The following is a 14,525-nucleotide window of genomic DNA, read 5'->3' on the forward strand; positions in this document are numbered from 1 at the left end:
ATTATTACAGTCCTTTTCCCCATGGCTGTGCAGCAGTGTCATAAACATGGAATGATTATTTAATTATAAAAAATATTCTGGTAATTATTCATCAAGATGCTGATGATTCTGAACTCACAGCAGAACTGTGGTAGGGAGAAACTGGCTGTACTTCACCAGAATTAATCTTCTTGGTGGCAACTTCCACATCAATGTGAAGTAAAAAGGAAATAAAAAGGGCAAGAAGGAAAAAGGTGTCTTATTCTTAGTCATTTGTGAAACCATCCTCCTAATTTGTGTCAGTCTTGTGTGATAGATGTAATATCTCAAGACAAAATAAAAGCATATTTCTCTTTTACTATTCTGCTCCAAGGAAAAAAGACAAATTATGCCTTGTGAAGAAGCAATTTGCTATAAAGTGTAAAAATGCTTTAATATTAATATTTTATAATAAAATTCATGACATATTTATAAACACTCTATCAAGCATTTACAACTCAACCACAGCTGAGAGCTTGGACTGGAATAAATAAGCAAGGACACAGCTAGCATGAAATATACAGCTTAATTTTTATAATTGTGTGTGCTTTATTCTTTACACAAATGGAATGGATGCGCAGAGTATTTACACATAACAGGAGTGTAAGCTGGACAGGGTGTTTTGTAAACTCCAGTTCAGATTCTGAGTACCCCACACTACAGCTGGACTGAGAAACATCCTGCTAAAGAGACACACGCCAGACATTGTGCTGGAGGGAGCAGCATGGTGCATACAGGCTGCTGCACTCAGAAATTCAAACTGGCCAATTCAAATTTAGGAGCACAAAACCAGAAATTAAAAGGCTATCCCACTAAGAGCCAACAGTGTTGCCATTTTTGTTTTTCCTTTTTTTTTTATGCTTTTCCCCCCTACACCAAAGATCTTGCCTAGGATGCTGGCTCCCAAGCCCAGAAATGCTGTTTTACATCAGGGCAAGTAGCCTGTGCTGTAGGGCCAGAAGGTGTAAGCTGCTAATGTGGTGTGAGAGATGATGGATCGCCTCTAGTGCTTTTCACCTTAAAGGCAGGGTCTCAGAAAGGGCCAATGAAGTGGTAGTTCCTATAGCTCTTGGTGAGATGTCAGTGCAGCTGAAGCCTTCTGCAAATCCATTTGGCCCTTAGGGTCTTCTTGTTAGCAATTTCACAGCACTGGCCTCAAAAAGATCTTGGTCCATGACTTGGCCCTCTGGGTGTTACAGTAAAATAAGCAGTAAATAATGATGGAAAGCGCTGAGCCACCTGTTTAATCAGGTGGCCTTGGTGTTTTACAAAGATGCAAAAAAAATCAGTGTGATGAGGAGGGTGGATGTTTAACTTCAGGTGGTATAAATGGGATGGACTCCATCGAAGTCAGAGGAGCGACTGTGATTTCCACCAGCTGAGGATCTAGGCCAGCTATATGCTGGATAGATTTTATATGTTATCTGTTGTTATCTTTGATGCTGATTTGTGTCCTAGAATGGAAACTTTCTTTTTTTAGCATAATAACCTCATCCTTATTCCTGAACCAATTGACAAAATGTCTGATTTTTAATGGGAAAGAAAAAAGTTTATTCCACCAAGGAAGGGGCTTGAATGTAGCTGCACAGTGAACCACATGCATAACATGACAGGCAAAATGTTCAAGAGGGAAAATATTGAGATTAAAAGCTGTGAAGGATAAAAGACCACTTTCTGTGAACACGGCAGATATTATGGCTTTAAATCTGCATCTGAAAAAGGAGGTTGATACTTTTGCCTCAACACAGGAGGATATATATATGTATATCCTACACATGTCCTCATGTGTTTTCACTCACTAAATCCTCTGCTCAGGGATACAATTTGAAAAACAAAAACTAAAATATAAGAAAACCAAAACAAAAATACAATTTGACTGGGCGCTGATGAGCGAGTAACAGTGAAGGTGTAATGCCAACAATTTCTCCATAGAAAACTAATGTAAATAGGTAGGTGGATGTTGTGTACCTAGGACACTGTTGCTGGCTCGTAGTGGTTATTAGCTCAAGTACCACACTGCTCTCCAGGAAGAGGATTTGTAATTTCAGTGCAATGGAGAGATTTCTTATCCTTGACTTTCACCGAGTGGTTCTTAGGACCCTATCCACACCGGAGCATCAAACCATGCTAGCTACAAACACAATCACATCACAGAATATTGATCTAGAAACAGCCTTTACTACCAAAGAAAATTACAAAGCGCTAGCATGGACAGGGTACCTCTGTAGGAAGGGGGATTAAGCAAGAAAGAGGCTCTTCCACTGGTTGATGGTCAGACCATAAGATCAGTAAAGAAGTGCCGTTCCACTGAGCCCTGTTAGCAAGCTCTCAATGAGTCAGTGCGTGGAAGATTTTTTATTTTTTTTGTTTGTGGCAAGGAAAAATAATTAGTTTGTAATATTGCACATCTGCACAAAGCTAGCAAGATGTAATTGTGATCATTCATGGGTGGACAAAAAGCTGTGATAATTTTGATTCTGCTTAGACCCTATGGTGCTACACACTGTGCCAGAACATGAGATATAGCACCAGGGGTGTGATCTGGCACTTTTCCTAAAGGGTCCAGCATTTGCATTGGTCTCATGGTTAGACACTCCCAAGTCTTTAACACGGACAGAAAAGGAATCTGATTATGCTAAGCTGTGTTAGCACCAATATGGAGTCAGGCGCCAATTGCTGTGGGTTGTGAGTTTGGACTTCTTTTTCACCAGATGTAATTTTGCATGAGTCTTATGCTTTTTCTTCCTCCTCCCACTACCACCCAGTATGATCTGAACAGCTGCAATGCAAAAATGGACTGCAGCTCTTAGGATGCTGTGACATGGAACGCAAAACATCAACACACAAAACAAATGGGAGTACAAGTCCTAAGGGAAATAAGACCTCTCACTGATTCTCTTGACGATTTGTTTTTAAATATATGTTTTATTTAAAAAAAAAAAAAAGAAGAAGTGCAATGTCAACTCTAAAATGGAAGCACAAACAACAGACAGGGAAAAATAAATAATGTTACTACAGTAACCAAGGACTGATGGAAAAATTGATTGTACTCAGCCGTAGTGTTACTGTTCACTGTAAAGCACAGCACATGACAAAGCAAAACAGTTACTAGTAGGATAGTACCATAAAAGGCTGCATGCTGAACTAAGAAACAAAGAAGCAGATGTGATTGATTGCTTAAAAACAGAGCTGAAAATTAGAATGAAGTTCCTGCTTTAGGATACTTGGTTTTTCAGGTCTGGTGGGCTATTTCCCAACCTGGGGCAATAGTATTTTGCTAGCATGGAAAAATCCATGGCTTCCAAAGATCTGGGGTCACTCTGTGGACTTCTGCATAATTATCCAAAATCAAAGCATTCATTAATTAATAATAAAAAAACCCAAAACTTTATAGCCCTTCTGGTTACAAAGCTCTTCTGGAGACTTAACTGAAACCCTTGTTTATAAAGCTGCGCTGACCAGGCAGGAAAAATAGTTAAAGAAGTGTGAACTTCTCAGAGTTACCATAGTTGGGCAGTAAGCATGAGAGGCCCGCTCAAGAGCCAGTAAAATGCCCGTGTTTTTAACCCTGTCACTGCTGGTGGCTTTTGCAATCATCCAGCTCGTCGCGCTGCTCGCGGAAGGTGCTGGGAAGCCCTGTCAGCTGGACAGGGCGTACAAGTGTAAGCTTCAGACAGACAAGGGCCAGAGGAGTCTATTTAGCATTTGCCCTTAAGACATCCGTAAGCATTAGGGCTGCTGTAGCCACCAGCTATAAGCAATGCACTCCTGCAGTGCAGCAGAGGCAGGAGTGTGGGTTTTGCAGAGAACATGGTCCAGCAGCAGCAAAGGCAATTCAGTTTTACTGTCATAGCATCTGTTGCAGTTGTCCCCTTTTAAGTCAGTGAGGAATGGCATCACTATACAGAAGAAGGGCAATGTGAAATGAGAAAAAAAATACCTCCTTCTCCCCTTCTGTACTCCCAGACTGCAATTCCACAGACTTTTCCCAAATCCCTCACAAATGTCTATTGCCTCAGTTTTTGCTTTTAAGACCCTTGTTGACTGTGAAATGAATGAAGATACAAGTTAGTTGGTGACCTGCCTGCAAAGAGAGGAAAGATCAAACGCTTTTGTTATTTCCCTGAGGGAAACAGGAAGAGTCATAAAACATTTGGGGATTAAGGGTGCCTCCTTCCTAAGAGAGAAATTATTAGCTGTGTTTAAGCACTGACATTTTGCTTCTGAATAGTTGTCCCTCTCAAAAATACATTATCCTTTTGTGTTCAGAAAATTCCTACAGGGCAGTGAGTTCAAGAGATCTTTCCACAGGAGTTCATCATGATTAAACAGAGGCAAGGGAGAGGATTAAATTGAAAGAAAAAAAATATGACAACTACTCTTTAAGGAATTTTCTTGCTTGTCATTAATAATAGAGAATCTGTTATGGAAGGGCTATAATGCAACTTGATGGTCCTCTTTACATTTGACAGTCGCACAAGGGTGTAAATATTTAATCTTTCAATTAATTAATCTTTACAAAATATCTTCACAAAAACATTTTACCTATAGAAATTAGTTTCTATACATCAATATATTTTTATTTTTATAAATTATTCCATCTTTAAGTGCCTTCTATCAATATAAATGATAAAATAGACAATCAAAAATTTTAAAGCTTTTCCCAGTTGTATCCCTCCTTGTTAACATAGGTGCTGTGAATCCTCATACATGTATCTGTCTGCATGGGAATGTGTTTGAGTGCACATGTGTGTGGTGCGAAATGCTTCCATCCTCTCCCACCCCTAAACACCATCAAAATAAACCATATTGTTGGTAGTTCCTGATGAAATAGTGCTTCCAAAGGGGGAAAAAAAAGTTTGACTTGGTTTCAGAAATCAAAAGATGTGCATAGTTACCAAAGTCGAGGTGTACCAACTACAAATGTGCAATGACAAGCTTGGAACAGGACCCACCTCCCAGTCAGGTCACAGAGTGTCCCAACAGTGACCACAGTAGGAAGTGGACCAAATACTCTGAGCTTGATTTTGCAAGGTGCGTGTGGCCCTGATCTAGCAAAAATGCTTAAGCCTGTGCCTAGCTTTGAGCATGGGAGTAGTCCTACTGAACTGGTGGGACTGAACAGCATAGGGAAGGGTCACGGGTGACTCCAAGTCAACAGGCTACTCATGTGTAGGAATTGGGGTCAAGTGCTGAGCGCCTTGCAGGATCAAGCCCTCTGTGAGGTTCAAGAGCTGGGAACTTCTCTAAAGCAATCAACACACTGAGCTCAGCCATTGAAATTGATCAAAATGTCCGCGTGGGCACAGGAGGTGGCTTAGCTCCCCTTGACAGAGGGTCTCCACGTCAAAAGTTTATACCTACAACTCGTGCTCTGAGCACGCAACAGATTTGCTTTATATGGTAGAAGTCTTTTTGTTCCTACCCTTTGACCCATCAGTGTCCTTCATGGCTTCAAACACTTTGTGTTGTACATTCATCAAAATTCACATTGACTGCAAAGAACATAAATGCAACAAAAAAAGGAAAGCCTCCAAATAGTATATTATAGTTTTCTTCTAAATATTCTCCCGTCGTAATCAGAGGTGCAGTGGCTAATTTATAATTTTTCCTTTGAAGGAATCCAGATGAAAGGCCCAGATTGTTCTTCAATTACAAGTTTGCATTGATTATATATATCTTCTAAGCTATCTCCTTGGACAATAGCTGCAGTAGAGAAAACATATCAATATTTCTTTTAATTGATAGATACAGCATCCAGTGTCAGCAGATCTTCAGCATACTCATAGATACTCATGGAATGAGAAGGAATACTGGCATACTGAGACATTTATGGAAAAGTCATACCCCTGCAGATGACAACTAAGTCCAAATCAATGGCACCTGCCTGTGGCAGAGACCCATCCTGCTGCTCATACTGAGAAGACTGAGCCAGGTTAGTTCAGAGAACTAGCACTTCTGTCCTGGGAGGGCAGCACAAGAGATCCTCCCACTGTTGGAGGTCAAGCTTTACACTTCATTCAATTTAGAACCTACTTCAACAGTGAGCAGCAGCGGGTTTGCAACCTTTCGGATCCAGGTTATAATATAAAATAATATATATAATATCTGGTTATAATATAAAATAATAATATAAAACTCTTGGCTGCTGAGGTTAACAAGATCAGGCCCAAGCTGACAGAAGGTAAAGTAACTGTAACACAAAGCACAGTGGTTGCCCCTAATTTCCCTCTGCATGGATACTCCTTCAGGACATCTAACTTTTGAGGAGTCAGGTGCCTCAGCTGCTCTTGAATTTCAAGGAAACACTACTCTCAAGCCAGAAGTCCTTGCTCTGGGCATACTATACTGACAGGTACTCTAGCTCAAAGATAGGGTTGATCTAGTAGTTTTGAAATAAAAGATTAGATCTTGGGGGAAAAAAATGGTATCAATAAAAGCATACCTGTGAAATATTCTCCAAATTCTTGTTCTAATTTAATTGCTCGATCATAGGTTTTCTTTGCTTGCTCCTCTGTAAGACGTTTATTCATTTCCCTAGAAACATGGAGGAAGTAATCAAAAAGTTTAGATTCTTGCTAGAATGGTTTTCAAAAGGCATGCTCAACTGAATCACAGATGGATTGAGATTGGTAAAAGAATAAAATGGTAAAATTCTTCCAACAGCTCATGGACAGCTTTAATATTTTCAATTTAATTTCATTCTATGTAGTACAAAATTACTTCTTCAGACTATTTCTCATTTCACTTTTCTCCACCAAATTTTTATCTTGGGTTCACTACTCTACATTTTCAAGAAAATACAAGGCCAAGGTCTGGCAGCTGCTAACTGAGATAGACTTGAGACATCAGGAGTCCATAGACTGGTCTGGAATCCTGGATGTCCCGTAGTCTGAGCACTCAGCACTCCTGCCTGAAGCTCTGTCAGGAACCTCTGTGTCTCCAGACTCAGCTGGTGGTCTCAGATGGATAAGGTTGTACTGACCACTTATTGGGTGCTAATAAATATAAAAAAAAGACAGATGGTAATATTCTGGTTTCTTCAGTGTTTTGTTATTTGATGGAGCATTTATGTTTCAACAGAAACACTATTTAATAACTTTAGGAAATGAGTTGTCTTGCCCATGCATGCTCAGGTATTACATGCTCATTCACTGCTTTATACTCATGCCTGTAGATGTCTAAATAGAGTTTGCTTGTTCTAGCATTTTTTCCCAGCGTAGATTAATTTTTTTCTTAAAACATGACAGAAATTTTCTGAGGCAACTAGGAGAGCATAAATCTGATTTTATGCCTTGCACTGAATCATATGATTACGTGGTAATGGACTGTATACAGTATGCCGTGGGTGATGCATGTCGGAAATTATGGACATGATAGTGTGAAAAGAAGAAAGCTCTATGAAGTGCACAACAGTATGAACTTGCTACAGCTAACACCTACTTGACTTCTGAAAAACATCCTGGGAGATGTCCAGGATGCAAAAAGGAGTTTCGAGAAATGACTTAAAGCTGACTACCTATATAAGTAACTGTATACCTGGGAACAATGCTTAGAAAAATCTCTTTGCAAGTACTAATGCCATGGAGAAGGCAGGTTCATAAAATGAAGGCTAAGAAAGATTTATTTTAAAATTTATGTCAGTTATTTGTAGAGTATATAAAAAGGTTTAATATAATCCATGTGTTGTTCTGCTAAATTTGTAATAATACTAATTCTACTTATTGGAAAGATTGCTATCTAATCAAGTGGACTTCACATCCGATACCGCTGCTTTGGGTGACTGAACTAAAACTCTGTCTTGTAGTGGGACATACCACTGCAAATTGTTAGGCAAACTTAACATTTTCATCTTATGGGGACTTAACCAATATTGTAATGCTGACAACATCCTCTTCCTTTCAGATCTGTTTCTGGTAAATTTTTTGAGAAGTCTTTCTCAAGATCTTTGAACAGCAAAAAAGATAATACAAAGAAGTGTTTAAAATAGGAAGTACTTTGAAACACGTAGAAATTTGCATTACACTTTCAGGTTGTAGATTTGCCTGGGGTATAAAACCATGCTAGTTGTATTCCTGACTCTGCCCATTCTGTGCCCTTAGAAGAGAGGATGGAGAAGGGGGGGGACCATGATGTCCATTTTTCATGATGAAATTAAAGTGCTGTCATACTGCAGTCCCTTCTATTTCCTATTTCTTAGCTGGGGACCTGCATAGGTGGTGAATTCAAAATACAGTGCATATTTTCCAGGGCTTTCCTCCTCTCCCAGTGAAGAGCTCACCCAGGCAGGTTCTTTCTTATTCCATTTCTCATTCCCATGATCTCACCACTGTCCTCATTCCTCTAGAGAGAGAGGCTGATTGGAGGGTATGAAAAAGCATGCCTCTGGGAGTAAACCAGATGGAGTCATGTAGGAGAGGGAAGAGAGGAATGGAGGGAGGAATGAAGGGAGGGAGGGAGGGAGGGAGGGAGGGAGGGAGGGAGGGAGGGAGGGAGGGAGGGAGGGAGGGAGGGAGGGAGGGAGGAAGGAAGGAAGGAAGGAAGGAAGGAAGGAAGGAAGGAAGGAAGGAAGGAAGGAAGGAAGGAAGGAAGGAAGGAAGGAAGGAAGGAAGGAAGGAAGGAAGGAAGGAAGGAAGGAAGGAAGGAAGGAAGGAAGGAAGGAAGGAAGGAAGGAAGGAAGGAAGGAAGGAAGGAAGGAAGGAAGGAAGGAAGGAAGGAAGGAAGGAAGGAAGGAAGGAAGGAAGGAAGGAAGGAAGGAAGGAAGGAAGGAAGGAGCAGTTTGTTTACAGCAATGGCCATGTGCTCTTTCAAGTGCAGGTGCAAACTTGATTTATGATCCCTTCACTCTTCTTACCTCCCCTTCAGATGGCTGAAGGGCATCTAATGGGGAGGTAAGAAGAGTGAAGGGACCATAAATGAGCAAATGAGCATATGCATAAATGAGAGACTACAACTTTATGTGCTAATTTTGATGAAAGATAAAGCTTTTGTCTTTGTTTCTCTGCATCTTGTGATTAGAAATTTTTTTGTCTTTTGTGTTTTGGCTTTGCTATTGAAGTAGCTTTTAACTAATTTGTATGAGCAGGAGTAATAGTTATGACAGATTAAGCTCTAATTCTTTTTGTGTTGCAGTACTTAAATACCTAAAAAAGACTGAATCACAGAATCATTAAGCTGAAAAAGACCTCCAAGATCATCAAGTCCAACCTTTGACTGATCACCACCTTGTTAACTAGATCACAGCACTGAGTGCCAAGTCCAGGCATTTCTTGAACAGCCCACTTGTTTTATTGTCCTAAGTGAAGTATTAGCATTGTTTTGGTTCAACAACAGGATGATTGTCGTAATATTTTGCATCTTTATAACACCATTCAGTCTATTCAAGGATTTGCTGTTCTAACATCAAATCAACAAAGCCTTTATGTTATTGCCACTTTTCTGGTTCTGCCTGATGTATTTTTTCAGAGTAAGGGCCACTTTTATTTACTTTGTGGTTTTTTTTAATCACTCCAGAGGCAATGACAGCATTAAACAAATAATGGAAATGTTTTGTGAATAGGAAAACTGTATGTTAAGATCTCTGTTAAAACAATCAGTGCAGAAGGCAGTCTATCAGACTACTCTTCCCCTTCTATACAGTGACAAAATCAGAATATTGAATTGTAGTCTGGAAGAAAAATCAGGAAGTCAGGATGGTGCTGTGCAAGTACCAGATATTGTGCATCATTCCTTGTAATGTGGCTGGACATACAACAAGCTCATTGCCAAAGGCAGGGCCTAGAACAATGCATATTCCAGGGATGGGTCATGTTGGAATTCTCCAGCTCCATGACCAGTGGCTGCAGGTACACTGTTACCATCACTAGACATGCATCTGTCACAGGAGGGGGAGTGCCAATGTTTTAGCTGTCAAACACAAACCCATAGCACTACCTGGCATTTGCAGAGCCAGGGGGAGGGGAATCACAGAATCACAGAATGATGGAATCACTCAGTTGGAAGAGACCTTCAAGATCATCGAGTCCAACCCATTCCCTAGCACCTCAAATAAACCATGGCACCAAGTGCCACATCCAGTCCTTTTTTAAACACACCCAGGAATGGTGACACCACCACCTCCCTGGTCAGGCAGTTCCAGAACTTGATCACTCTCTCCGTAAAAACTTTTTCCTAATATCCAACCTATATATCCCTTGGCCCAACTTGAGGCTGTGTCTTCTCATTCTGTCAGTTGCTGCCTGGAGAAAGAGACCAACCCCACCTGGCTACAGCCACCTTTCAGGCAGTTGTAGGGAGTGATAAGGTCACCCCTGAGCCTCCTTTTCTCCAGGCTAAGCACCCCCAGCTCCCTCAGTTGTTCCTCACAGGGTTTGTGTTCCCAGCCCCTCCCCAGCCTCGTTGCCTCCTCTGGATGTGCTCGAGTGTCTCAAGGTCCTTCCCAAACTGAGGGGCCAGAACTGGACACAGCACTGAAGGTGCTGGGTACAGGGGAAGGGTGACCTCCCTGCTCCTGCTGGCCACACTGTTCCTGAGACAGGCCAGGATGCCCTTGGCCTTCTTGGCCACCAGGGCACACTGCTGGCTCATGTTCAGCCGGCTGTCACCAGTGCCCCCAGGTCCCTTTCTGCCTGGGCACTGTCCAGCCACACTGTCCCCAGCCTGTAACGCTGGAGGGGGTTATTGTGGCCAAAATGCAGGACTCAGCACTTGGATTTATTAAACTTCATCCTATTGGACTCTGCCCATCCATCCAACTATTCCAGGTCTGTCTGCAGAGCCCTCCTACCTTCCAACAGATTGACACACGCTCCCAGCTTAGTGTTGTCTGCAAATTTACTAGTGAAAGACTCAATCCCCTCATCCATGTCATCAGTAAAAATATTGAACAGAACTGGCACAGAGTTCAAAATTTCACCCCTATCACAGCAAATTAAGCTGATAGCTCTTGCATAACTCTAAGTGTACATGGAAAACAACTTGATAACCATATATTTTATCCTGAATTTTAACTCTGGATAAATATCAATTCCATATTTCTTCCTCAGCCTTCTCGCTGTGACACTAGATAATTCCTGCTCCTCCTCTGCCAGCAGGGTGGAACCCAGAATCAGGCCAGCACTCTAGATGAGGCCGCTGGTAAAACAAAATAGCAGTCTATTGTGTCCTTACACAACACTGATATGAATACAGCCCACAGTGGAAAGCTCTTTTTTTTGCAACCACATTACCCATCCATTTGTTTTCTTGTGTGATCCACCTCAACTGCCAGATGCCTTTCTGCAGTGCTATAGCTAAATTATTCCCTGCTTGTACTCATGCCTTTCATTGTCTCTCCTTTGTCTGTGCTGAATTTCATCTTACTGATCTTACATTGAGTTTTGCTCTTATCCCTTTAAGTATGTGCCACCTCAGACAGCCTTGGCAGCGTGGAGCTGGTGCCTTCTCTTTCATTCTTGTGTTATGCTTGCCCTTCTCCAGTCCCATGGCTCCTTGCCTATCCTCTTACAGACCTGCAGGTAAATGAAGGGCTGGTGAAGAGGAAAACACCTCAAGTCTGACACAGGTTTAACCCCTGGTTTGTGCCCTTGGCCAGGCTGTAAACCCCAAGAGCACCTGAGGATGCATGGGACAAGCCAAGCTGTGTGAGTGAGTCCCCAGTGAACTCACCGCACAGGTTGGAGCAAGTACACCAAGCACTGGCAGGGAGTCCTTCGTGGTCCAGCACATAATCCCAAGTGTGCCAGTCTGAAAGGTTCAAAGCTATGGCTTGTTCCTTGAGATAGCAGGATACAGTGGATGACAGGTTTTAAAGGCACTCTTCCTACTTCATCTCATTATAAATAATTTTAGAGAACAAGCCAAATGTAGACTCAAGACCTGTGTGGTGCCACTTGAGGCTGTACCTGAAAATAATAAAATGCTTGAAGAAGTTTATACTCACATCAGAGGCTCCCATGATTTGGGCTTAATGAAGATAGCAATGGGATAGAGTTGTGCAACTTGTAGTCGTTTGATAGCATTTCCTGACACATCAAGTATACAGTGCTTGCCCTGTTGGAAACAGATGAGCATGTGTTTATTTTTGCAGACTTTGCTAAAGATAGGAAGCAAATCTATGACACCGTGCCCTGGAATGGGGCCATTATTGGCACACTAGTGCAGGAGTAGCCCAGGGTACAGGTTCCACTATGCTGTGTTCTTTCCTTTGCTTTGGTGCCAGTATAAATATGCACTGGTGATATGGGAACAAACTTGGGATTTATTTTTTACTAGGGTGAAATTTGCAGGGGCAGGAGGATTTTCTTGAGATGAGGAAAATCAGTTCATAAAAGCAATAGGATGTCTCCATCCTAAGCGATTAATTCAGTTCTTGTTTACGTCAAAGCCTCCCTGTGTCACCTGAAGCAAATAATTTAATATTTCTGTGGTTCGTTCTTTTGCCTCTGTGAAAGTGATTTAGTTTATCTGCTCTTACAGAGAGAAGAATAGAGGCTGTTTTGAGGAGTACTTGAGGCATTGTGTTAGAACCCTTAACTCACAGCACTACATCCAAGTACAGACAGTGCCAAGGATGATGTCATTCAAAGTTGGAGACTCCACTAGTGGACTCATTATAAAACCTATAAATATTAGGATGCCATTTTGCAGCTATTTTATATTTTTGGCAGAGAATCATGTCTGAGACACAATGTGGAAACAAAGTAGATCATGTTGCACCAGCAATAAAACTACTGTCAACCTACCCTTTCTGCCACAAATCTCACAGACTGGACACTAGTTCCATACAAATTATCATTGTACTGCCCAGCTTCTATAAATTTGTGCTCTTGGATATCTTTTTCCATTTGTTCTCTTGAAATGACAAAATGATAATCTCTCCCATCCACTTCATAGTCACGCTTTGGCCGTGTGGTATCTGCATGAAACAAAAGACAGAAGATGAAGAAGTCTGCAAAAACATTTAGTGCAAAAAATGCAGCCATGGTTTGCTCAGTGGAAAATGCTGGGTCTGTTCTACGTGAGGGCACTTCACATCTGAGAGCAGATCTCTGGCTACTACATATTGTTTTTAATGGAGCTATGCCAATAAAGCTGTCTTTTTGTAGTAATACCTTCTGATGTTTACCTCCAATCAATACAGGCTAAATTAAAATCAGGGTTTAGCAGAATTCCACTTTCTTCAGCAGAATCATACATAAATCTCAGATATAAAATGCATTTCGTATTTTAAATGTTATGTTATTACTGTGATAAAATGAATTGTGATCTCATCAACTCAATTTAGCCTTATTTATAAGCCTGATTCTGTTCTCATCTCTAGTAGTTTTAAGTTAGTGTATTGCCAGAGACAACCATTTAAAATGGAGTACAACTGCAATTAGGCCCTCAAATAAACAGCAAGTTCTAATTGTCCAAGATATAAATACTCTCTTTAATTCAGGGTCTAACATTGCTTTCTGATTCAACAGTTTATATCTCACACAAATCACAGATTATTGTGTATATTTATTGGTGGATGCTGTGCAATTGAGTTGAAACTTTTACATTTTACTAGAATTTCAAACTTTTCAGAATTTTTTTCCCAGACATTCACAACCTTTAAAAAATGGTTTTAAATTTATTCGTTCTTTTTGCCTTTTCTGTCTGATGAAAAAATGACTTTTGAGAAACCCAACTGTGCATAATTCATGGATGCTGCTCTTGTAGAAATTTACTTAATGTGTGGCACCAAGGGACAGCATTCACTCAGCTGCAGGACTAGGAGTAGAATCATACTTACGTGGTACACATGAGCCAAACTTATCAGGAAACTCAGATATCAAATCATCGTTGATCCGATCTTTCATAGGACCCAGAATAATAACCGGCCTGGTGTAATTAACTGAAAAACAAAAGGATCACATTTTGATGGTCTTACCACAATAATAAATAAATGCACCCAAATATCACTAACCAGAGTTGATGTCTTTACATATGAAGGGAAAAGTCAGGTGCATATTTTATTGATGAATATTTTATTTCTTGACATGAAAAAGGGGAATGGAATGAGTACCACTGCAGAGCTCTGTGATGGTCCATGCACAAGTCAAATGACTGTTAAGAAGCATTAGATATATTTATTATCACTCAACAAGGCCACTCCAAAATGCTTGCAGATGGACTCTTCCATGAGGCATGGAAATTGGTATATTGTAGCCTTTTTTTCACCTCAAGTTATATGAGTGCATCCTGCATTAAACCAGATGGATGTGCTCCCATTTTAGGTTGCCATTCCATATGTTTGTCTACCCTGGACAGTGGCACATTTCACAATGAGAAGCAAAATAATAAAGGCTTTCCATGTGACAATATTGCAGTAAGTCTAGAAAATCTACATCAGTATTTTGTAGACTGATTAATTTTCTGTACTAGTCCATGAGAATGAACTGGGAAGAAGAGTCCTGGGAATGTTAAGAAGTGCTGGCTTCCAAGGAATACCACAACATCAGGGTTTTTTTCATATGAAA

The 14,525-nt window shown here is 40.8% G+C and overlaps 1 protein-coding gene across 31 annotated transcripts in view; it reads right to left on the minus strand.

Moving 5' to 3' along the window:
• Positions 1-386: 386 nt before the first annotated feature.
• DLG2 (discs large MAGUK scaffold protein 2) overlaps positions 387-14,525 on the minus strand; it is a 984,854-nt gene continuing 970,715 nt past the window's right edge. For all 31 annotated transcript variants that reach the window (XM_036384308.2, XM_036384333.2, XM_036384316.2 and 28 more), the window contains 5 exons: positions 13,799-13,900; positions 12,762-12,934; positions 11,960-12,069; positions 6,464-6,555; positions 387-5,724 (listed from right to left, as the gene is read on the minus strand). In XM_036384308.2, the coding sequence (XP_036240201.1) occupies positions 5,618-5,724; positions 6,464-6,555; positions 11,960-12,069; positions 12,762-12,934; positions 13,799-13,900 (584 nt within the window). In that variant the 3' untranslated portion in view covers positions 387-5,617. The remainder of the gene's footprint in view (positions 5,725-6,463; positions 6,556-11,959; positions 12,070-12,761; positions 12,935-13,798; positions 13,901-14,525) is intronic.

The sequence above is a fragment of the Molothrus ater genome, chromosome 2 (assembly GCF_012460135.2).
Source record: "Molothrus ater isolate BHLD 08-10-18 breed brown headed cowbird chromosome 2, BPBGC_Mater_1.1, whole genome shotgun sequence".
Taxonomy (NCBI): Eukaryota; Metazoa; Chordata; class Aves; order Passeriformes; family Icteridae; genus Molothrus; species Molothrus ater.